This window comes from Spea bombifrons, chromosome 1, assembly GCF_027358695.1.
Source record: "Spea bombifrons isolate aSpeBom1 chromosome 1, aSpeBom1.2.pri, whole genome shotgun sequence".
NCBI lineage: Eukaryota > Metazoa > Chordata > Amphibia > Anura > Pelobatidae > Spea > Spea bombifrons.
This window is the reverse complement of record NC_071087.1, coordinates 52168960-52195257: the sequence shown is the minus strand read 5'-3', so window position 1 is coordinate 52195257 and position 26298 is coordinate 52168960. Positions and strand designations below refer to the sequence as shown.

The 26298-nt window shown below is 36.7% G+C and overlaps 1 protein-coding gene across 2 annotated transcripts in view; it reads left to right on the top strand.

Annotated features, from left to right (window-relative positions):
• CCSER1 (coiled-coil serine rich protein 1) overlaps window positions 1-26298 on the top strand; it is a 352242-nt gene that overhangs the window by 54081 nt on the left and 271863 nt on the right. For both annotated transcript variants that reach the window (XM_053461592.1, XM_053461593.1), the window contains exons 2-3: window positions 13652-14963; window positions 15729-15916. In XM_053461592.1, coding sequence (XP_053317567.1) covers window positions 13652-14963; window positions 15729-15916 — 1500 coding nt within the window. The remainder of the gene's footprint in view (window positions 1-13651; window positions 14964-15728; window positions 15917-26298) is intronic.

Below are 26298 nucleotides of genomic sequence, written 5' to 3'. Positions count from 1 at the left end.
ACATGATAAAATGCCAACAGTTAAATGCATATAGAAAAGTCATTTCAGCGTGGCAGTTACATACAGTGTGATCAGCTTATCCTGGCTGATAGAGTAAAATACAGTTTTGATTCGTAAAATGCATTTATCAGAATGTTAATGCCGCTGTTACAGAGGTGAAAAAGAGGGTCCTGCCCTTGTCGGCTTAAAGTCATCATTATGCCTGGGAACTCTCCAAGGTGCCAAAGCCCACAAGTTCCCTGGAATGGTCATCATACCTGGGATCTTCTCTTGGCCAGCTCTCCCACTTCTAAGAGAGTGGCTTTAGTAGGGGGTGGTTCTATACACATATGAAGCTGGGGTTAGCCCTGCAATGACGTGGTTAGCTATGTAAAGGGTGGAGATAGTCCCAGATTGCATTAAATGGGAGTGGAAGGGAAATTCACAGCTACACTCTGCTTCTTTGAGAAAGTGAAGAGTGACTTGGAGACCTAGGGGAAGCAGGGCATTACTGGGAGACTCTAGGTCAGACGGATAGAGTTCCCAGGTATTACAACCATTTAATCAAGAATATATATATTACAGTAATTAAGTTATTGGGGATTCTCTAGATGATGTATATGGTAGTTTGTGTTCATGTAGCTTAGTATAAGTATGATTAGTATGATCTTGCCTCGAAAAGATCCAACAAGTTGAAATATGCTGACGTGGTGTTATTGACAGACAGAATTAACATGCATTGAAGTGTGAGGCTTGTAGGCACTAATGTGTCATGTATCTTTACCTCTGCTGTCGTTGTTTCAGCTCCATTAGGGATATTTAAAATGACTGTCTGACTTTCATGTAGAAACTGTTAAATTTGATGGAATAATTAAATAAAATGATAACTGTGTGATGATCGCAGAATCCATCATATCTGCGTAGCTACAGAGTTTGAACACAGTCATTGAAAACTATGTAAAGAACATCTGTTTTTGCTTTTTGTTACTGAATGAAAAAAAAAATTACAAACATTGTGTAAAAATACATTTGGCTATTTTACACTACGAGACCAAAGCAATTTTTGTGTTTTTGGTATGTTTTTCTTCAACTGTTATTTCCCTCTTTCTCATTTAGAGTACCCACACAAATTATATTGTTGTTTTTTTCCAGCTTTTTTTTAAACATAGTTTTAGATATAAAAGAAAATCCTTTTGTGAATAACATGTAAAACAAAAAAAAAAGATGGTAAACACATTATTTGCAATTTTAACGTTATATAAATTATACACAGTATGTTTGTTTTTTTATAAAGTACAAAGTGAATATAAAAATGTAACCCCTTAGGGTTAAGTAAAAAAAAATATGTAAAATTAAAAGAAATTTTGTTTTTTAAACCTGGGTCCCCCATGGGGAACACTGTTTTTTTTACTGTTCTCTGTATCTCTTCAGCTCACGATCACAGTGAGAAGGAGAGACGCTGATAACAGAGACAAAGGCAGCGCTTACAGGCTTTGTCCCTTTAAGTGCTAGCTGCTAAGACGCAGTTAGATATATAGAGAGAGTACACCAAGGAATTTTATCTTGCATGAATAACTTTTTTTTATTATATAATCTTGGTATACAGAAGCTTGATATTTCAGTCCGCCTCAGAACTTTTATCAAGGTGGTTCTCTTGATAAAAGTAGAATCCTGGGTAGAATCCAGGAAAATGACATACACTTGCGTTGAATGTAAGAATCGGTGTCTGTGGTGGAAAAATAAAAATATGAATAAAGTTAAAAACATGTCATTAAGTAGAAATAAAAATGGATGTTATAGATGGTTTTCACTTTTCAGTGCTGGATTCAGTCATGGCTTTACCCCAAATATGACAGTTTCCCTTTATATGATACCGATATAACTTATAAAAAAAAAACATTATTGCTGTTTTTTATTAATTATTTTTCCCTGGACTAAAGTTTGCTACATTTATGTGAAGAAATGTTTCTGTGTGATTTTTTAGCACATAGCTGTAAGGTGCAGATAATGTTAAAATGGTGGTGGTGAGGGTGTGTGTAGGCGTTCGAAAATAAAAAAGCTCACCTAGTGTGGCCTAGGCAGCGCTTGCCTTGTTGTGGTTAAAATAAACTATTTTTGCCACCTAGTGTTAGCTTGTTTAAAATCAACAGTTTGACCAAGTTCCAGTCATAAAGAACAACAATCGATAATGTGTGGCACAAATCTAATGTTGGGCCTTGTCTCGTATACAGGTCAATGTAAATAGGGAATCACCATAGCAACCATTGGAGTTTTCCTGGTCCACTTTTACCATTTTGCACCAGCACTCTTCTTTTTTATATAACTCTTAGCATTTATATTTTCCCAACACCTCCTGGTGAAGCAGGACAAGGGATGGACAACCCAGGAGGGTGGGACAGTATAAATAATCAAATATTGACTTAAATATGCATTGAACATGCAAAATGAAAACCACGTGTTGACTAGGAAAAGTGTTTCTTTGAATCAGATTTGTTTATTCTGTAAAAAGGGGAATTTATGCCAGTAAATCTACAATGTTGCTTTTAAAATCTAGTGTTCTGCTTGTCCAAGTAAAATACAATTTTAACCAAAGACATGCTAATTCATGCAATAAATAACAGCCATGATTACTCAGTTGTTTTCTTGAACTAGTTTTATGCATAATTCAACTTCCGTTTTATACTGTAAGAATACATTAATGCATTATTCATTCAATTTATGAATAAATCTAATTGCCATGCAGATGCAATTAAGTTGGTTTAAAAAGCGAAAAAGAAAATAGTAGACCATATGGTATTTTTCGCACAAAAGCAAGGGCATAAACAGAATTTGCACATGAGGGCGCACACACATGTCTACGTAGTGTAACATCATATAGAAGGATTATCCACAGGACATTAAAGACATGCTGGAACATTTTCGCCATCCTCGGGTTTGATTTTTTTTTTTATCTGTGTGGCTGTGTCTGGTTTTATTAGGAAGCTTTTTTACAACAACAACTTTACTAGTTAAAAGATTAAATGAAATACACGGTAAAAAATATTTTTATGCTTTTAAAGGTTATCAATAAGCAGGCGCATAAAAATGTGTTAAGGCATCTGTAACTTTGCCCGGACTTACCTGTCAGGACCGAGGGCCAGGCCCATGGACAAATTATTTCTTATCCTCTGTGCAGAAGAAGCACTTTGTATGGGCATTGCGCAATATGTTTGTCTCGTGTACAATGCAATACACAGTTTGCATCTCTTATGTTTGTATTGTGTAAAATGTACACAATTTGCGGCTTTTTGTGCCATGTACAGTTCTCTATACACTTTTTGTGTTTTTATGTTCCGTTCATTTACAATGCTGTATGCCATTTGCATCTTTTATGTCCGTTGTGCAAATTACACTGTACACATTTTGTGCCAGTTGTGACGTTGCTCTGGGGTGTTTAGGCCTTTGCTAATAAAGCTCAGCCTCTACGTAAAAGGGGCTGTTGCGGGTGAGAGGCTTATCTAGTAGTTGTCTTCCTCACTATAGGTCCATCTAAAGCGCAAGCATATTATGTCAAGTCCTTAAGTAAACCCTTTGCTATGAAGTATATACAAAACCAAACGAAATATCCTTTGTACCTGTGTACAAAAATGTATTTGGATACAATCTTTGATGTTGTTTTGTAACCCCTTCGCGACCTTTGCCGGTTCAGGACCGTCATGACAAGAAGGTCACTAAATGACCTTTGACGGTCCTGAACCGTCAAAAAGTTAAATAAGCTTAGAAAGTGATCAAGGATCACTTTCTTCGCTTAAACGGCCTTGCTGCAATGCCTCGATGTCGAGGCATTCAGCAAGGCCGAGATCGGCATCGGGGGCCATGTCTGGCCCCTCCCCGGGGCGTGATGTCACTAGATGAACCATCCAGTACCAGCAAAATGTGTAAAAAAATATATAAAAAAAGTATTAAAAAAATAAAAAAAAATAAAAAAAAATAAAGTTTATTATTTTGAGCAAGTGCTAAAATTTCTCAAAAATCTCAAAGAGTTAAAATAAAAACACTTCAAATACCCAAGGGGTGTCTAATATATAAAAAAAATGGCTGATGGGGTAAATTGGAGTGGCCTAGCTCACAGATAGGGCATAGGTACAGACTGACCAAAATGGAGAAAAAAAGCGCACTTCCCAAATGTGGCATTTTAAATCTGAAACAACCCGACAAACCCATGCATGTCGGGTATCACTGCACTCAGGAGATGTTCCTGAACACATATTGGGGGGTTGTTTGACAGTGACATATACCAGAACCTGTATATCTATAACTAAAGTACAATTTGTGTGAAAAAAAATTACTATTACAAAGTTTGACAAAGTGTAGTTCTATAATTGGTGCATGGAAAGGGTTAAAATAACAGCATTCGGAATACCCTGGGGTGTCTAGTTTTCTAAAATATATGGTTTGAATGGGTTAAATTTAGTTAACCGGCTTCAAAGATATTCCAAAGAGGAGATGGAGGCAGAATGACCAAATGACCACCTGAATTACGCATGCCCCAAAAGTAGCCTTTTACCAGCCAAACAATCTGACAAACCCATGCATGTGGGGTATCGCTGTACTCAGGAGATGTTCCTGAACACACATTGGGGTGTTGTTAGACAGTGGCATATACCAGAACCTGTATATCTATAACTAAAGTACAATTTGTGTGGAAAAAAAAATAAAAAAAATTACTATTACAAAGTTTGACAAAGTGTAGTTGTATAATTGGTGCATGGAAAGGGTTAAAATTACAGCATTTGGAATACCCTGGGGTGTCTAGTTTTCAAAAATATATGGTTTGAATGGGTTAAATTGAGTTAACCAGCTTCAAAGATGTTCCAAAGAGGAGATGGAGGCAGACTGACCAGATTTGTTAAAAAAGATTTGGAAATCATAAAACGCTGCTTGTACTTATTGCCCTATAACGTACAAAAAACAGCAAAAAAACATAAAAACATTGGGTATCTCTAAACTCAGGACAAGTAGTAGAATCTATTTAGCTAGTTTTTTTACTTGCTTTTTTAGGTGAGTAAAATATTTTTCAAATAAAAGTCATAAAATGTCTTTTTTTTCAATTTTTCACCATGTTTTTTTTATTTTTTTTTATAGTAAATAAGATGATACGATCAAAATAATGGTATCTGAAGAAAGCCCATCTTGTCCTGAAAAAAACAATATATAACTTATGTGGGTACACTAAATGGGTGAGGAGAAAATTACACCTGAACACAAGCACCACAAAAGTGTCAAAACAGCCTCGGTCCCACAGGGTAGAAAACGAAAAATGAGCCCGGTCCTTAAGGGGGTAAATGTGTTGTCTGTCTGCATACGAGTACACCAGCCAGACATAATATGAGCAAGTGGAAGTGCATGAAATACTGGTCTGTTATTCAGGCAGGTTGCAGGCATATATTATGCACTCCAAGACATCACTAAATCAAGATGCATTAGCAGAGCACTGAGTTCTCCAAGAAAAACAACATGCAGCCACAGAAATATTTCATACTCTCGCTGCTTCCTAAAAAGCACTTGTCTCTAACATTTTGACTGAAAATAACGGAATATTTAGAAATAAACATTGTGAATATATATTGAATGCTGAGATTAACCAAAGATATATTTTTACTACTTTTTTTATTTAATTTAGCATAGTTATAACTTGAGTGTCCAATCAAGGCTCCCAATGGACATAACCTTTGGCTTCTACCAGAACTGATCACAGTTGCGCCATGGTCCAGCTATTATTGGTTTCATGTTCACATGTATCCCCCCCCCATTAGAAGTATTTTTCTATGTTTTTACTATTACATACACTTCTCCCTATCATTAAAAGTATTTTCTATGTTTTTACTATTACATACACTTTTCTTCATCATTAAAGGTATTTTCTGTGTTTTTACTAATACAAGCACTTCTCTCCATCATTAGAAGTATTTTCTGTGTTTTTACTATTACATGCATTTCTCTTCCTTATTAGAAGCATGTTTTTAATGTTACACACACTTCTCTCCATCATTAGAAGTATTTTCTGTTTTTGCTAGTTTATGCATTTCTCCTCATCAATAAACTTATTTTATTTGTTTTTACTATTACACGTACTTCTCCCCCTCATTTGAAGTATTACACACATTTCTCCCCATTATTAAAAGTCTACAAATAAAATATTGAACAGAATATCTTTAGTATTTACTTTGGTTGCTGTGGCAACAGAGTCAGCGATTAGTACAAACCCCAGGTCAAAAAAACAGATTGCCCTTGATTGTTATTGTTTGCAGTATCTGAGCAGTTTGTTCGATATATTTTATGTTGTGTGTGTTTATTAGATCGGTGCAAAACCTTCCACAGTATGTCTAAATGTAAATGTACGGTGCGCATGTTATTCGGCTGGGAAGGTATTCTTTTTCTCAAAGGGTTTTTATTTTCAATTTTAATACCGTGGACATTAAAAAAGGCAACTGCCTATATTTATCCTGAAGTTTGTATTCTTTTATTAAAAGATATCTCATGCCCCTTTTTAGACGTTTCTTTGGAAAATGACTGGGATTAAATAAAGGGAGGTGACCCATTATTATTATTTATCACTATTTCTGGTTAGTCAAAACCCATAATATCAAAGCATATTTTTTTCTCCTTTTTAGAAGAAATCCATTTTAAAATTTAATGAGAAGAATATGTACGTTGGAAACAGCATTTTGTTGTATGAATCCCACAGTGGGTTGGTAGTGTCGAGGCTTAACCCCTCGTGTCCATACAAGTTGAAACTATGCATAAATGTTAGCATGATGATAGATCCTCATTTTGTACTTTGTACGTTGTATATTACAACTATATTTTTGCTTGTATCCCAGTCTTTTTAGAAAATCCCTTGTGTAATATATCCAATATCCATTTTGGGGAAGCATTAATAAGTAATTTTCATAAAAAAGCCTTATAATAATAATGATAATAATAGGAATAATGCTGGAGTAACACAAAATAATGCAACAAGTGGGACAGTGTTATTAACGTGTCAACATTTTAAAAGATAAAAATAAATTGTGCCCTTTTCATTCTGATTTTGCTGACCTCATATATAACAGTTTGGCATGAGTACTGGGCATTCTTACCCTGTGTAACACATTAAGAGTTAAAGCAAACCGTGTGGCAAGCAATTAACATCCACACAGCGTGTTTAAGCGCTAACTATCCCCTTCCCTTTAATTAAAATGGAAGTGGAATGCAATAGGTAACTTTAATGCCATACTGTTTCCACTGAATCGCATTGCACTGCGTGTAGCATTCTTCCAACACAATTAAAAACCATTAAATGTTTAGCTGGCTCAGCCAATTAGAGTATTAAACCGTGCTTCGTTTTACAGCAATGGCTTTAACTCCTTCCATTCCATGGGTCCTCCAGAGTCATTTTGTCTTGCACCACAACGGGTTACATGGATATTGTATACCCAGACATCTCCTTTAACTAAGGGACCGATTAATAGAAACCCATAGACTGCATGGATTTTCCCGCCGCAAATATATTACAAACGTCTCCTGTTTTTAGTAGAGGTTTGATGACCCTATTTCACGCATAATAAAAAACTGACTCTACAAGGCAGTGTCACTATCATAACGTTGAAAAGTCTACTACTGAGTTGGGTCACTTGTTAGATGCATTGCTTTATCTGGCTTTAAGAAGGTTTTAGTGATGTTTTATATATATATTTTTTTATTTGTTAACAAATCGAGCATTAAAACCTTAAATGCTAGGAATTAATTTTAAATATTCTTGGTGTGCCAGCTTTTTGTAAAAGGCATTAATTGCTTATGGGAACACGTGTAAAAATGTTGCAAAGCCACATTACGTCACGTTCACAAGTGCTGAGAAAACCCAAGGTTAAATAGATTGGCAAATTGGTAAATTGGCAAAAAAAAAGTCCATAAATATATTTTTATACATTCTGCAGAACTGGATAATCTTAAGATACATTATAAAAAGTGGTATTACGTAATACTGTACTATGAGCTAAATATATCCGAATGTCATTGATCTGTCTGCTCTTTTATTTTTCTTTTATTCCTGTCTAGTCACTTAAGTGTCTGAGAAACAAACAAAAGAGAAAATCTTGAGTTATTTGGTGTGCTCTGCCCTCTACTGGTCAATCTTGAGTAGAGCCATTATATTCTAACTTTGGATTTCTCAAACAAAGGAACACTAAACAGCTGCATGGTTGGCATCTCTCATAGTTGTATTGCATTATGTAAATTTCCCCGACACAGAAACATTGAATTTGAAATCAGATGAGAACCTCAGCCTATCTAGTCTGCCTATTTTTCCTGATTTAAAGACTCAGATCTTAATGAGTCCTTGATCTTATTTTTTTTTTTTAAATCATCAAAAAGTGGAAAATAAAGGACTCATAATGCTTAACTTTTATTAAAATTACTTTAAACAGTGTGCCTAATATTTGGTAATGTTCTAAACCTGAAAACCTGCACTGTTATTATGCCTTGAGGACTGGATTAGGAACCACTGTTCTAGAGCAGACCCAATAGAGCTGAGCGAGTGAGAATGTGCTGTTGTTCTAAATATACAATGTTACTAAGAGGTGAGAATTTCATGGAACAAAATAATAGTTCCCAGTGCTCTACCCTATAGAAGAACATAGAAAGCATTATTATCATATCTTCCCATTTTTCTTGGGACAGTCCCGATTTTCTAGCAATCTCTTACTGTCGCATGCCTAGGGGCTCCTGGAGTATAAACCCAGTCCAAATGTAACAATTTCACTAAACAGCAAAATATTTATAAAACATAAAGCTTCCATTCTTTGAATTACATGAGAACCAAAGAACAAATGTAAATGAATCATGACATAAGGTATCTATAAAGTTTTATATGCCAACATATGGCAATTATCGGGAAATTCATTTTTCGCGGTGAATTTCATACACTTGTAGTTTAGCAAAGAGAAATTAATGAGAATGGCCAAATCTTCTGTAATTAGCCATTATTTCATAATCCTGTTTATGAACTGTTGCTGCCCCTTCTCCAGATGGCTGAAACTAATTATTTTATTATCAGGTGATGATGTATATGTTTGGCCTTTGTTGGTTTTCATTAGTATTTAATGAGATGGTAATATGGAAATTAGGCTTAAAGAAGTTGTCAGTAATTTTAAGTAATTTGAACTTAAATCAGGTTAGGAACAATTAAATGTTGATGTAAAATTAAAAATTCCATGTCATAACTTGTTAAAGAAACTGTTTTTGTTTTTTCCCCCCCATTTTTTACATATAGTATTAAATGGATGTATGGATATATACAGTATATATATATATATATATATATATATATATATATATATATTTATATATATGTAACTTGGTTTAGTAATGTGTAAGTGCATTTCATACCTATTAACCAAGGCAAGTCTCTTTCGTTACTCTACGGTCAGCTCAAGGCATCTGCAGATGTTAGCGCTTGGGATAGCAGCCCCTTCTGTCCTGTGGAAAATATATAGCATTTCTATTTACTTATTAAGTGACCACCCTCCTGGCACCCAAAGGGCCTTGAATGAAACTTATCCAAACATACCTGGAGGTTTTAGTGGTAGGGGCAGAGGGTGGGTGGGGTGCATTTTCGTCATTCATTTTCATTTTTTGTTTTTATTAGCCTCAGTTTCATAAAATAGGGTGAAGTTCAAATGGGGTTTTAAGTATTGTTTGGGTTGGTATTTGCATTTCAGCTTGTGTCCCCAAGAGCAAACATATCATGGATTAATGAATTAGTAAATGACCTGCTTTTTTAAACTGGCATGAACTTAGCTCTCCTACGATTGAATGTATGCAAGTGTTCATTTATGCAAGGACAAACATGAGTTAAAAAATGATTGTGCAAGTTGGATTCTTGCAGCTGCAAACGTCTATTCTCTTGGTGCTTCATGAGTAGACATCAGTGTTTTCACTGCAGTATTGTTTTCAGTTTCTACTATGCTAGCTGGTAACTTGTAGTTGCTGACACCTAGTGGTTGTTTTGTGTTATTGCTTTAAACAACATCTGTTTCATTCAATTAGATGCTTGATTCAAAGGTTATGGCTGTTATCTGGTTTAAGGATATTCATATACACATACATTCTGGTTTTCTGAAACTACACCATTATCGCCATGCACACACATGATACTGATTATAGATAGACTTTCCTACCAGATTAATCATTATTATCTTTTATTTAAAATAATAATAATTTATTATATTATTATATTTTATTTATATAGCACTAACATTTTACACAGTGCTTCTTACAATACTTATATATGCAAAGGGTATTACAAAACTAGAACTGACAGACTAAGATAAACGGATACACAAAGAGGGCCCGGCTCACATGCTTGCTCTCTAGAAGGATGACCCATTTATAAATTTTGGGGTTAAAGACAGTTTTGTTTTCTCAATTGATGGAGTGATATGACTGGAGGAATATTTTCATATTGTGGAGAAATTTAATTGAAACTTTCATTTAAAATTGTTTCTATGCCATCTTTTGGTGCGGGGAAACGTTTATGTTTCTAATTACTGGGTAGTTTAGCACTTATTAAATGATGGGAACCTTTGCCAGCACACGGAAGCATAAAGGAAGTTCTCTCAAATTTCACCAGCTCCTGCTTGGCAGAGATAAGGAACCTTTTGAATGTTTCCATCAGTATTCTCGAATTCTCAGTCTCGAACAGGCTGCATCCTATCTGGGTTTTTAATGACTTGGAAAATCTTTTGCTAGCGCTGTTAGTACCTGCTGTGGCGGAAACTTTTTGAAGAGTCTATAAAATACCTTCAACATTCTATGTTAAGCTTGGTTTACAATTAAATGGTGTAACCAAACGACAACGTCTTACCTTGAATCCACGGTTCAAAGGAAACCGGTTATGTTTGCTTTACGGTCAAGGAAATTATTAAAAAAATAGCTAAGCCCATCCTAGCATGATTTTGTAATTTTGTTAGGGTCTTTTATTTTGTTCCCGATTTCCATGCTATAGACAGTCTTTGATGTAGCTCATCTAGGCTGTTTGATTATCAGTCTTAGTAAATCATAGTATCTTCAAAGACAAACTTTCTGTTAATGAACAAATGAATAATAACAGTGTCCTGTCTATGTTGGACAAACAGGCAGCCCCCCCTCCCACTTCTGATCACATATTCCATAAATACATTATCTAGATTCTTCCTCCTTTTATCTTGGACTAAGTTAGATGTAAAAGCATTTTTTGAACATTTTCAAAGCAGAAGGTTTGCTTTGTTGGGCTTTCCATTATAAAATGCTAGGAGCTTATCCCATTTTAAAAAATACTAAACCAAGCCTAAATAAATGAATGTTTTTGCAGGGTCTATCTGGGGCATTAGCATTGAGACGTGACCATACACTGTGTAGATTCTTATATAGTTACATTTTGATAGTTGATATGAATGTTTGGATACTTGTTAGTAAAAGCGCCACATCTAAGGAGCCAGTACGTTACAATAAGCTGTATCTTCATGGCTTCTAAAGCAATCATCCTGACCTGGGCAAATAAAGAGTGGATGGACTTGGGCAGAGCTTTGACACAACTAATGAACTAAATTGCTAATAATCAATATTGAAAATAGCTGTCAACGATTTTCATTGTCAATTAGTTGGCCGTTCGATTAGTTGGTCTGGGTGCGCACTACTGTTTTTAAGTTAAAGTTTAACTTACTTCAGACAGATGCTTCTTCGGACCTGAGTGGAGAATACATGCCAGACTGCAGGCTACTGAAAGGTATGTATTAACACCATTGGTCTGATCCGGTCCCCAGTCTCTCCTATCCCATCATTAACCCCTTTGGTCCCCCTCATTAACCCTCTCCCACCCTCCAGTCTGCAAATTAAATAAACTCCCTCCTACCCTTCGGTCTGATCCGGTTCCTAATTTCTCTCTCTCATCCCATCTCATGCCCTCAATAACCCCCTCTCACCCTCTGGTCTGAAAATTAAATAAACTCCCTTCACACTTTGATCTGATCTGGTCCCCAGTTTCCATCATTAACTCCCCCGGTCCCCTCATTAAATTGTTTTAATTAAATTTTATGTTTATCCCATTAATCTATTAATCGAAAAAATAATTGTCCAACTAATCGGTTATGAAAATAATTGTTGGTTGCAGCCCTACTCCCACTCAAACAATGAAGTGATATGATGCCCTGCCAATAAGCTCCACTACACCACGTTAGGGTCTAGGTTAGGGTTTGATACTGGGTTCTATGTTCATGAGTAGACAGGCCTAGTCCAAAATACAGCCCTTATCCAAAATAATTCTGTCTGACTCTAAATAGAGCCAGACAGCCCTGCTTTTTATGGCCTTTCATTGAAAAAATGATATGATAAAAGGATTCGGATACCAAAGAGAGACTGACTTTGAAATATGTTAACACCAGGAAGCTATATTTATAAATCCAGTTGCTTACAACAAAATGTCTTAAAAGAGTTACTCTAAGGAGCCGTTTTTTGCATTTTAGTTCTTGTCAGACAGGCCGGTAAACATATGTCAGAACAGTGTCAGTTCTATTGTTGTGTCTGAAGGGTGAACAACATTGTTACATTTTTATAGCTTCAATGCTGAAGGTTGAAGAGAAGAATTACAAAGATAAGCGATAAACAGGGTGGAAATGAATGGACATAGCATCGGACATATCAAAATCTGATTTTATTTAAGGCTTCTGCCTTAGTGTAAGCTACAGTAACTCCCAAAAGTGAGTACACCCCTCACATCGTTGTAAATATTTTATTATATCTTTTCATGTGACACTCTGCTACAATGCTACAAATGTTACAAATGTTATCTCAAAATTAATCAACACACAGCCATTAATGTCTAAACCTTGGCAACAAAAGTGAGTACACCCCTAAGTGAAAATGTCCAAATTGGGCCCAAAGTGTCAATATTTTGTGTGGCCACCATTATTTTGCAGCACTGCCTTAACCCTCTTGGGCGTGGAGTTCAACAGAGCTTCACAGGTTGCCACTGGAGTCCTCTTCCACTCCTCCATGATGACATACTGTACATGATGGGTGTAAAAAGACACATGAATTAATATAACTGCAAAGTTCTAAAGGGAGCCAATCATGCAAAGACTTTGTGAATGACAAGGTCTGCTTCAGTGATTTTGCTGTGCTCTACATATTATTACATGGAAAGTGATTCTCAATAAGAGGAAATGCCCACAAAATGGTATGAGATTATCTTGGTAAGAAGATGGCCTTTGCAGATGGCCTACAGACACTTTTTAGGACCGTGTAGAGATATGATGTCTACGTTTTTCCACTAAGATAGAAAAGCAGACGACGCAGTTTTATAGATTTGATAATACCTAAAATGCAATCTCTGAAACAATCGAAAGGTGGTAATAATGATGTTAATCATTTACAAACCACTGTCTAGATTTAAAAGAAAGCTTAATAATATGTGTATCCACATTAAAAGTATGGTCTACTGATTTGAAAAGTAATATATATGGAATGGAAGGTGGAATGCGTTTGATTATGATCTCAATGATTGCATGTGTATTGGTACATAGAAACAAAATGTAAGTAGTAGTGTCAAAGAACACATTTGGTTTGAGTAGAAACACATCAATTGCCACTGATCTTAAATCTCTGTTTTTTTCAGTTGATACACAATTTTGCTCTGATGGGGGACTCAAGACGTTCTACACTAGTTTCCAGGTTGCCAATATTTAGACATAGTATTGGCCGAAGGAGACAAGACTCTCTGCCTTCCTCACCTTCATCCAACAATACTATTGGATTTCACAGCTCATCCCCATCTAGTACTAATTCCAGCTCAGGTAGCACTGGAAAACGCAGAAGTATATTTCGCACTCCATCTTTGGTTTTTCATCACAGGAAAAAGAGTGATCAGAAACTTGACTCTACCAGCCATGCAACAAACCTTTCTAACGGTGCTCAGGCATCCCAAAGCAACTCACTTAAAGTGGATTTGGAAGAACAAAGTAAAACCAAAGGAAGAAGTTATATTGCAGTCCCTAGCTCTTCCAGAAAGAAGATTACAAGATCTCACACTGAGGACTTTGAAAAGAGGAAAGACCATTCCTCTAACAGGAATGTATTCACAAACTGCATAGGAAAAAGTGAAAGGGATGACTCAGGTTATTCTGAAGAACACAGTAAGCACTCCATCAAACATTCCACAAGAAAGTTGCTTCCAAGGTCTTTTTCAACCAATTACAGGTTTTCCAAACATTCATCTCAAAGCCAGTCACCATCATTGATGCAGAATTCCCAGGAGATTCAAAAGCATTGCTTTGAAACTGAACCTTCAGTAAAGCCAGTGTTACCCATTACTTCTGAGAGTACAGACTACACAGAAATATCTCTACAATCTCCTCTGGTTTCAACAGATCACACAACTGCCCCTCAGACCCCATCAGATTTTACTTTTATGGATGATTCTGCCTCTGAAGCTGACATATTGCCAAACAGTGGAAACCAGCAACCTCACAAACAGCATTTTTGTCAGGCTGTTTCTACCTCACAAACTCTCCCTTGCCCAGACTTGGCAGCTACTCAAGCAAATAAGGACCCAAACATTATAGAAAATACCACCCAGTGCGATAGTGAACACAAAGATGAGACAGATGTTGACAGAACATATTCAAATCATTCATTAACTGGATCTAGTGCTTGCCAAGCAAAAGTATTATTACCAATTTCTGAACTGTCTACAAACGATGTTCCGAGCATCGAGAATGGTACAGTGGGACAACATGTAGACTCTCTATTGTTTCCAAATGGCACTTACTCAGTCTCTACAGAAAGCCTGCCAAAGAAGCATGAGACATCGGTAGATGGGTGTGAAGTATCAACGGGAAGGCCGGAACCCCCCCAGTCTATATCAGAATCAAAAAACATCTGTTCTCCTGATCCTCAGATGCCCCTGATGCACCATGGACCTGCTAGAGGTACATTTTCCCTTCAAACAGCTTTTTACTTATGTTTTATGCATTTCAATAAAACAGCTCATTAAACCAATACATATAAAGCAAAGTACATAAAATATGCCTTCTTCTTGCTTTTATGTATACACAGACATAATAAAATATACATAGGACAGACTGTTCAGAGTTTTCCCATCCTAAAGTATTATGTCTGAAAAGCATATTTCTTTCAAGTTCAACATTTATGTTGTTACATCCATTTTATTCACTAATTACATATACCCTCTGGCAATGTAAGGATTTACATAAATCCCAAGTATTAGTTGCGTTTAGAGGATCAAGCCTGTTTTCAGCCTAAATTAGACATGAACCTGATAAATCATTTCATACACTGATAAAACAAGACTGTATGAAGCGTCCGTTCGGTTTTAATAATCTTAAAAATACTCTGTTCGGTTTATTGTTTTAGTAAATAAAATGCCTCGATTTACCAAAAGGTTGAGTGCGTGACAATTGGTAGTCAAGGTAAGTTTGTAGCAGGAAACAGGAAACTTTTTTTAAAAAAAAGTTCCCTAGGCACAGTCCTATAGTAGTCCTTTATTTGTACAATTTGCCAGAATGACCTTTTACCATCTCTGCTTTTCACCGACTTGCCATAATGACCCGTTCGCCACATTGGTATATCTGTCCCAGTTGGTTTATAGGTGACTGCCATCACAACATGGTTAGATACTGTGAAACTACCAAAGTAATATTCTTAGGAATTGTTGTACATTTGCTTGTCCTCAGTTAACTACGCCAGCAGTTTAAGTCCATTCCGAGAAGGCAGGTATTCTGAAAGACGGCTGAGGTCATCCTCTGAAGGCACATCTGGAAGTAGCAGGATGACGTACAAACCAAAGGAGGGCAACGTAGAGGAGGGGAGTTGTCTACGCAAACAGAGAACAATTTCAACATCCTCCAAGATGAATAGCATGGTAAGAACAAACGGTTACGGTTATATAGTCTAGTTCACATTACAGACACAATATATATATATATATATATATATATATATAAGCGAGAGAGAGAAGAGAGAGAGACTTATCTAACTCAGAAATATAGTAGGTGGGAAGTGTGTGGGAGATGGAGAGGAACGAAGTATTAATGAAGAGAGAGCAGAAGAGGAACTGTAGAGAAGAAAAAAGAAAGAGGAAGAGAGACTGAATGGAGAGAGATACATACATTTTTTGTATGTTGCTAATTGCTTTTAGACATGTTTTTTTCAGTAAATTTTGGCATACGCCTTCCTTATTACATATATAGTAAATGTTAAGATTAGTGGTAACCTGATTCCTGGGCCTGAAATGAGAACTCAAATACCTTTGCTGATATCAACTAGAGTCAAAGAGATAATTTTAGTTAGAAAATTGTTTGCTGGTATATCATTTTGTCCCCTCAGTTGTCGAATCTAGGCAACCCTTGTTTTACATTAACGGAATGTACTCTGTGTCTCTATTTTAGACATGAAATAAAGTTCTACGTTATGGTCAGAGTAAAATCATATTGCCTTCTTATAATTATGGTGTGTGTGACCACATGCCATTCCATTGAAACAATCTCACAGTGGTACATTTTCGATTGTTTTACGATGTACTGTTCAATAGATGCCGTGTTCTATGTGTTAATAGAGCTGCTAAGATGTTTGCAAGAAAATCAGGTACCAAGAAACAAAACCCCATTTCTATATATATTTTATTTCTGTGCGAGGACCACACTCACAATAATTTATAGCGCTGGACCAGAGCAGTACAGAAACAGGATATATATAACAGTAATACAATTGCTTCAACTTTGTTTGACAGCCTTAGTGAAGAAGAATGTATTTTAAAGTACAGAAACAGGATATATATAACAGTAATACACTTGTTTCAACTTCGTATGACAGCCCCAGTGAAGAAGAATGCATTTTAAAGTAAAATAAATAAACACAACAAAAAGCATAAATTGGGGATGGCTAGGCGGTCCCGCCACTTTAAGGCTGGTGGCCGGCAAATGACATAAATGTGGCCGCTGGCGTGATATGCACAGGTCGGACGTTACATTTTTACAGTTGTGCAGTGTGTGGTGCCACATCACAGGACCCAATATGCCGCTGGAGTATTGGTAAGTAATGAGGCCCTGCCAGCCACCCGCCCACTTGGCATCTGCCTGGTATGCCATGTGGCCTTTCTGGATCTTTGGTAAGAGCTTACTCTTTATAGAGCACTTTCTAGATAAATATTTTTAACATGAAATGTCCATTTTAATACATACTTCCTTCCAGTTGAGGCTGGCAAGTTATAAACCAGCCACAAAACTGTGCTTCGTGTTCTTGGAGTATTGAAATAACAAAAACATTATTGCAAAGCATAAGTGGCCTAGAGGAAGATGAGGAAAACTACCGAACAGTAGTGTCCATGATGACAGTTATAATAACATTACAGGGGAAATGGAAAGGTTAGATGAAGACCCTGAGGTAGTTCTTTGAAACTTTTATACATTTTCAGATGGAATTCAACTGCGAGCTATTTTAAAGTTGCCATAGATATACATACTCTGTAATAGACTTTCCCAACAAAAGACAACTTTATATTAACACGTTCTAAAAGTGTTTTTCACGATCATCATTGTTCAGATTGGATCTACTTTTATTATAAAAAAAACTAAACCAGAGTCATCTACTGCGGAAATGTTCAGAAGACACATTTTGTCTTCTCTGGCCGTTTCTGATCATCAGGAGATGTACATTAATGGGGTCTCTTTTCTTTACCTGTTTCTAATCATCTGAAGATGCTCGTTGATGAACTTTTTCCAATTCACTCACATGTTTTCTTTGATAAATTGATGTGCAAAATTGAACTGAATATTCTATGCAAAAATTATATTTTGTATAGAGCTCTCTGTCTTCTGAGGGAATGGCTTAGCTAGGGATAGGACTAGTCCTAGTGAGCATTGCATTGATTGGGAGTCGGTGAGGTTGGGACATGGCTAAAAAAAAAAGAATAATGTTTCAAACCCAGAGAATTCTAATTCTAGGTATCTTCAGATCTTGTATTGATACCAATTCGTAATGCATTCAGGTAATAAGGTTAGCTTTAGCAGCTGCTACTTGACATTGCAAGTGGCTACTGAGTTTGGAGGCAACCACTACCCCCAAATATTTTTACAGGAATGACTTCCCCAATCTGACCACATTTAGCTCATAGTTAGCGTGTGTGTTTTTACTATCCAAATATATTTCTTTACTTTCATCACTATTAAATCTCATTTGTCATTTCTCTGACCATTCTCCAATATGTTTAGTATTTTAAACCAAAGGAACATCAATGTATTTCCTTAATGACAAATGAATTATAGTTTATATGTTTGATTATTCAGAAGAGATTCTCATTCACCATATATCTCAGAGGGTCAAAGGCTTAGATGTACTATAAGGGAGATTGGTAGACAAATGAATTTAAATATAATAAAATAACTTCAATCCTGCATCTAAAAATGTACCTTTATTGGTGTATCCTAAAAGAATCAAATTGTTGCACTTCGCCCATACCTGGATAGGCATATGGCTGTCCTAAATCTTACGGAAGGAAAAATTATGGGCCGGATATTTTTTTTTCAACAAATATATATACATATATTATAGAATATTAGTTATCTGGAAACGTTATCATTCAGTACGTGATGATCCAATATATTTAGTCAAAATATCTGAAGTCACAGTTATTAAGCAACCATATAAACTCCTGTATCGATAAAGCCATAGTCAGGTAGCATTTGGAAACCTTAATAATCCTAGTAACATTCAGTAAATAGCATCATTTGGCAGCAAAAGTTGGCAAAAAACCTTTAGGAGCAGTACATTGATATCCTAGCCAGTGTCTCCGGTGGATTAGATATTCAGCCATTTGTGTAAATAATTAATTGTGTTTACCGGCTTTTCAGTGCGAATGCCTGCTGTTGCTGTACAACCACAAGTTTTATCTCAGACTGAGAACCATTACTAATGTAAAATGAAAATCTTGTCTAACAAAAATAAACACTTAAAATTTATATATTTTTTATGCAATTTGTTCCTACAGTTTTGAAGAATATAAACATGTATGCAGGGATGCTTGCCTATGTCCTTAATTAATATTTTAGTATACTGAATAAACCAATACATTCCATGCATTTTAAAGGGGCGCTGATGTTTTCCTCTGTGCTTTTTACCATTAGAATAAGCCTTTTTAATCTGTCCTGTGGCTGCTTTCTGGTTTTATTGCTGAGTTCATCTCAGTTTCTTATGTTAAAAGTAAGGTTTGCACAATAATTTTCTTAAACAATTCAGAGACTCCACTTTTTACTCAACTTTTCACAACTGTCCACTTCAGAACTGGTCTCCAACAGTACAGAAGCCGACTCGATCAAAAGAGCACAGTGAGATGCTCACTTGTACAGGTTCCATAGAATATTGTATATTTATAAATCCTTATATAACTTTATAGGGCCTTTTTATACTTTGTAGATCTTCTGGTTGTGTGAATTCACAACATAAATACATCCTGCTTTTTATGCATGATGGATGTGGTTAACTTTGTTGAATCATCATTTCTTGCTGTATGTTTAAATTGTTTGGCAGCTTATGTATGTCACTGTAGGTTGCAGTTAACACAATATACCACACGGTGGCAGCATATCATTGCAGTTGTTCCTGCTTTAGTCTATAATTTAGGTCTGGTGGTTCAAGTAAATGTTATGTGACAATAAATTATAGCAGCGTGTTTGTTTAGGTACAGTTTATTTGGGTCTGAGTCTGCATTTTTGCTTACAAAAAGTGTAAACATTATCATAGATTTTTTTAATGTACATAGGAGTTTACTGTCTCTGATAGCCCTCTTTGAGGAAGAAAAATAAAAAATGCATCTGTCTGACATTTGTTACTACTGATTGGCGGATTGAAGCAGCCAATCAGTAGCAGTAAAGCAATCCCATGGAATCAATTTCAATGAATGTGCACGGGGGTCTGAACAGACCCTCGCCCACATTGGTCACCAAGCCAGCCCTGGAGCTGATTGGCGCTAAGTATATCACTTGTGTTTGGCTGAACATTTCAAATGCATATGAGGGATTCTGCATTTGCAAGGGGGGGACACAATAAAAATGTCAAGGGGCCACACAGCTATCATATGCATTAAAGTGTATGTGATGCTTGGAGTTCCCCTTTAATTTTTTTTAATAGTGCATACAATTCTTATAAGTCAATTTCCCATGTCTTTAATCTCTTTAAAATCATTGTCAATAAGCTGCACTAACCACAAGCTTTACTTTGCCCTTTTCATACATGTGCCCCTGGCACTAACACCATAAAAGTCTAGTTTTACAGTTCACATTCCACATGAAAGAAATCTGACAGCATCAATTTCAAACCAGTCTCTCGGTGACCCGCTCTAATTTCTCCTTTTTTACTTGACTTGGCCTCTTTGTGTGGGGACACGGAAGTTGATATTAGACAAATCACATGGAATGCAGCCAGAGTTTCGATAAAACGAACAACCGTCTACCAATATCTCTAAGTGGATATTATACATAAGGTCAGCGCCAAGATTTATGGGTTCAAAGCTTGTGATTCTCACCCAGAAATTGCTGGACAGATGTTAAGTGAGGAAATGTGTTCTGTTTAGCCCTTTCTTGGACACGGATTAAATAGGGTGAGGCATACACACCCTACTTTGTGGCTTCTCAGACTGTTTCCTTGTACATATTTTGTGTGCAGCTGGAATGTTGTCTAAAAACCAATTTACTTTAGGGTTGAAGCAATAAATATGGTTGTACATTGCATTTACGTTTAGATTAATGGTGTTTTTCTGCTACTTTTTATAATTACTTTAGCCACGTTTAATTAACCTGTCAACCTATCCCCATTTTGCTCAAGATATAAAATAAAACTGGACAAAATTGGACTGTATGCATAGGGGCATTAGCAGCATCTTGGTAACTATTACAGATGGGGACTAAAAACACTCCTGTAATGCAGTCCCTTGCACAGGTGCTGTAAATAGAAGTTTATTGAGACTTATTACAAAGTGTAACGGCACAACAAATACAGGGATAAGGGGAGAAAGTGGGTGGCAGTACTGATACAAACACTGAACCAAAATGAAAATGTATACAAAAAGAGTATCAATGATAGCCCACATAGGAAAGGACTCAAGCTGTGAACCTCAACATGCCCAAGCCTCCCAATTGCCCAACCCATTACCAATGGACAAAATAAGAAAAAAGTCGGGGCGATATGCAGAAGAGGTAAACTCTAGCCACCCAAGCCAAGCTGACGTGTAAGCTGTGTTCTGGTCTGAGGTTTGCTTAACTAGCTCCTCAACCTCTCTGGTCTCCCCCACCCTACGCACCCAACCCCTAAATGATGAAATAGGAGTATCATGCATTTTGCTGCATTAAGGTGATATATTGTATTGGAGCGTTTGTACACTGACAAAGCCAATAGAGAATCCTGCACGATTACTGTTAATTGCTTCTGATTTCAACACTTGATTTCAAACTAATGTCACAGTGCTGTATTTAATGGATTGGTCAGTGTATGTGTGGATAGGCCAGACTGTGATCAAGGAAATAATGGATGCTAGATCATCTTAGACAGCTTAACCCCTTCGTTCCCCTATAGACGTACCGGGACGTCCAAAAAACGCCCACAAAGAAACCCCTATGGACGTCCCGTTACGTCCAGCCCTTCGTGCAGCGTCAGGGACACATCCCTGCCGCTGCACGGGAGACCAGGCTGTCGACGTAACCCGGAAGGTCATCGGAGGACAGGATATCCCCTGCGGGGATATCCTGCCCTCCGATGAGGCACAGAGACGCTACGATCTCTATGCAGGTCTGTGAAGACCTGCATAGAGATCACAGTGTGATCGGTGCAGGGGGATCGCGGGGAGGGGAGTGAGAAATCATCTCTCTCACTCCCCCTCCCGTCCAGTAACAGAAAAGCTGTAAAAAAAAAAAGTTAATTCATTTAAAAAATAATATTAAATAAATCATTAAAATAATAATATAAATAATACTAAAAAAAATTATAATGTGAGCTGTGATGTCACTGTGACATCACTGGCATGTTCAGGAGGTCCCTAGGAGGACCTCTTACCATTACTGTGTAAAAAAAAAAATATAAAAAATACAAAAAAATTTAAAAAAATTAAAATAAAAAAAAATTAAAAAAAAATGTATAAAAAAAGATAATAAAAAAATTCTTAAAAAAAACCTTCCTTCCCATTGCCCTAGCATAACATCTAGCCAGTATAACCCTCCTGCCCCCGTTCACAACCCCCAAACCCGTTAAGCCATAGGCATAAAAATTATACAAAATTGTACACCTAATAGTATGCTCCCTGGTGCTGGGAAAGTCTGGAAAATCTATATAAATTAGATATTTCTGAAATCAGGACACCTGAATTGATAAACTTGGAGGGGATTTTCCATCACTTTACCTAATTTTGTGTGGATTCAGAGGGAAAATGTAAAAAAAAATTAGTTTATTTTTCTAATCTTCGCTAGTTTTTACTAAATTTCTCATTCGAAATTTTCAGCTAATCATCCAACTATGGTATCAAACGAAAGCTCTATCTCTCCTTGAAAAAACAATATATAGTTTACATGGGTACGCTATTCACAGGAAAAGAGAATCATCGCTAAACCGACATACCCCAAAAATGGCAAAATTGCTCTGGGCTTTGAGGTACCAAAAACCCCTGGGATTGAAGGGGTTAATCATGGACGCTCTTGCTCAGTGGCAGCTGTGCAGTTGTGGTAGGTTAACTTTTACCCACAGGCAGAACTGCATAAAGCATGTGTTCACTTACCTTACTGGACATTCCATCTCTTTTTGCATTTTTGACCACCTTTGATGGTGTTAATACCGTCGAAAAAAGTCTCATATTTTTATATATTTTAGAAATGGTCAGTGGGGTGGTCATGAACATCTGTCGCATTATTTAGTAACAACTGTCTAGTTGATTTGAATCATCTGGACTTTGGTCACCTACTTCCTAATGTTAATTGTAAAAAAAAATAACTTGCTACTCCAAAAACAGTAAACTGAGTTCAAAAAGGGTCCAACGTGATGTTATCAACATCTTAGAACCCATAACTGATTACATTTGCAGTAAAATTAGTCTAAAAAGTTTCACAACTCACTTGAGCACTGTATAGTCTGATACACCTTACAGATTGATAAAGCCAAATTTGAGCTTTAAAATTCGTCAACAGGTTGGTCAAGTAAGCTCTGTAAGTCAACTCAACAAACAGACATGTTGTTCATGGCTGGGTTCTCCAATAAGCAGTCCAGACTGGTACCGGAAACACTATGAATGGCCACTCCTGTCTATGATCTGCTTTTTTCTACCCCTTTAACAATGTCATTTTCCATTTTATTTCTTTATTTTAAAGCAGTGTATGGAAGACCTGGACTGGCGATCTGGTAAACCAGACAACAATGCCTATACTGCTGTTCTTGCGGCAGATCTGGTCCCTTATGCGGCCACTGGGGTGTATTTAAATCCCCAGTCTATCCCTGCTGGGGATTCTATGGGTCAATGTACCTGGGGGTCCATGGAAGGTAAATCTGGCCCTGTACACAATCGCATTGTTGCATACAATATAGACTCTTTTAAGGTTGTTAGATCTGCTATACATTTTCTCTTCCATCCAGTTGACAAAGAATAAGATAAGCAGGTTTTATTTCCTGAGACTATTCTTTTTTTTTTATAGGCATTTGAATGATGATACCTTTTGTAGCATTTGATATTTAATGAAAAACACAACAGCTCGCTAGCTTTTAACAGATCAACTTCTTTCTTTATTTACTTCTTCTCATTATTATTGCCAGAAGATAAATTATGCATTTCTTGCCTGGAAGTGGAGATGCTCTGATAGCACAGGCCATCGTATTGTACATCAGAATAAAAGCGGTGACATTTTATCGGACAGAGTAACCTGGTGACATTTCAAAGGTTGCGTTATCAGATTTCTTGTGAAAGAAAGCTATTTTTTTTTCACGTAGGCATCAGAAGAAACAGATATGTATACTACCGGTGTAGATGATAACTGTTTCATCCCCTGGAAGGCCTGCATTGTAATACTGAGTAATGCATTACATCCCTGCTGGTGTTTGATACAAGTATGAGCAATGCCAACAGGCGAAGATGTAGGCTTTTTTCAGGTTTAAGAAGCTCCCTCCGCAACACTATGTTTGCACTGTGCCAGTTCTTTGACAGATGCTGGTATTTTTATATCTGGAAAACACAAGCCTTTTGCAAATATAATGCTTAATAACTGCTACCAAAGTTAAGGCGCCGTAAGACAGCTTGTCATTATAATAATTGAGCACAAATCTTTTCTATTTTTTATGGTAGGAAGGCATAAAAGCAAATGTATTTTGGTGGTGATATCTTAAGTCGAATTACAGTATATAAAAGCCAGGAAAATGAAACTGGGTGAAGGTAGAACGGCTGCCTAATCCCAGGCTGGAGGTGCATATTGCTGTCAAGCATCCCGTCTGGCTGAGATTTTAATAATAGAACCTTAAAGGTGTCTCCCTATATTTCTTTAGACCGTTTTAATCTAAATACGTATGAAAAGACTTTCTAAAAACTTGCGTACGTAGTTAGAGACCTTGATAGGAGACAAATCATTACTAAGATCTTTTATGTTCTACTTTCAGTGTATTGTTGAGTAAAGCAATGAAAAAGGAAGGGAGAATAGGCATGAGAGACTATCCGTTCTTTTAAAGTTGGACAATTGAGATATGTTTTTGGTTTGCTATTTTCAGTATAATACATACGAAGTAATGATCACTTTTGGGAACTTGCTAGGGTAGAATACCTATAGCGCTTCCTCTGCTGAGTTAGTGGCTTCGTGAAGAGGTGGGGTAGCTACACATAGGGGCAGAGCTAGCCACAGACATCCTTTAATGGACGAGGAGTGGGAAGAAGAGGAAGGCACAGAGGAGGCTAAAGTGGGTGGGGAGGGGGCATGGCCAAACTCTGCTTCCCCTGGAGACTGCAGTTAAAACTAAGAGAGTTCCTAGGTATCAATCTGCACAGATTTACATTAAAAATCCTTCTACTGGCATAGAAAGACCTCTATAATACTTCTCCCCCATACATTTCTGCCCTTTTAACAAGATACTCCCCTACTTAATTATCACCTCTTCTTGCTTACAAGACATCACTTGTGCTGCCCCATACCTTTGGAGCTCACTTCCACCTAACTTCCAGCTTTCACCCCTCTCAATCTCAAAACCCACTTTTGGAGCTTGAACATGTCTGTCACTGATACAACCCTCACATCCATCTAGGGCACCATCTCTCTGCTTTATTCATACTTTATGTTATCTCTGTATCTTATTCCCTCTGGATCGGAAGCTTGCAAGCATGGTCCTCTTTAGCTAATGTATTGGTTTGTCTTAGCCTGTCAATTCTTAAATTATTGTCTAGTGGCATTGTCACTGGCCATGCTGACATGAGATGTTTGTATGTGTAATTACAAGTGCTCCTAAATGGAGGGAGGGGTGGCTGTGTTACCAAAGAAAATAATTTTATTTGGAGAGCACAGTGACACATGAGTATTTGTTATGTGGACTGTAAAAGTTTTATTTTATTTGTAGAAAATACATTATTTTATGTTCCATATCCAAATCAAGTGAAAAATACTGCTTTCCTCTTTTTCAAAATGTTTAAAACCTAAAGGTAAAGTTTTTTTTAATTATGCCACCTGTATTCAGGGGCAGGTACTGACTTTTTGGCGGAGCATTCTTTTATTGAGTGGAGTCAGAACTCCATGAATAGTAGCCGCCAGAGTTTTTTAGATGGCAGTTGACCTGTTTAGCCCAACTTTTTGCACACCAAACCATCCTCGCATAGATATGCTGCAGTGGAGTTGTTTTTAAGCCAATAACTGTTATTATCGTTATTGTATTGCAAGGTTGAACTACTGTTAACTTTACTTAGATTTTGTCTCACTCACATAATTATAGTGGGATACTCTCTTTGTATCAATTAATCAATTAAATACACAATTTAAACAGTTACGTTTCTGTAATGTTATTAAAAATTGTTACACATATTTCCATTGATTTTGTGAGGCAAAGAAAAAGGTTACAATCTTTTTTTTTCTACAGCACGTCTTTAGGGTGGCCATCCTTTGCAGAGATATTTCTTGGACAGTTCTTGTGCCAGTTGACGTGGCTTGACCTGTGGCGGCTAAAATGTCTGGTTTAGGAAAAACAAAGAAGACAGAGGAAGGAAAGGAGAGAAAAGGAAACTAAGGAAAGGGGATAGAAGAAAGAAAG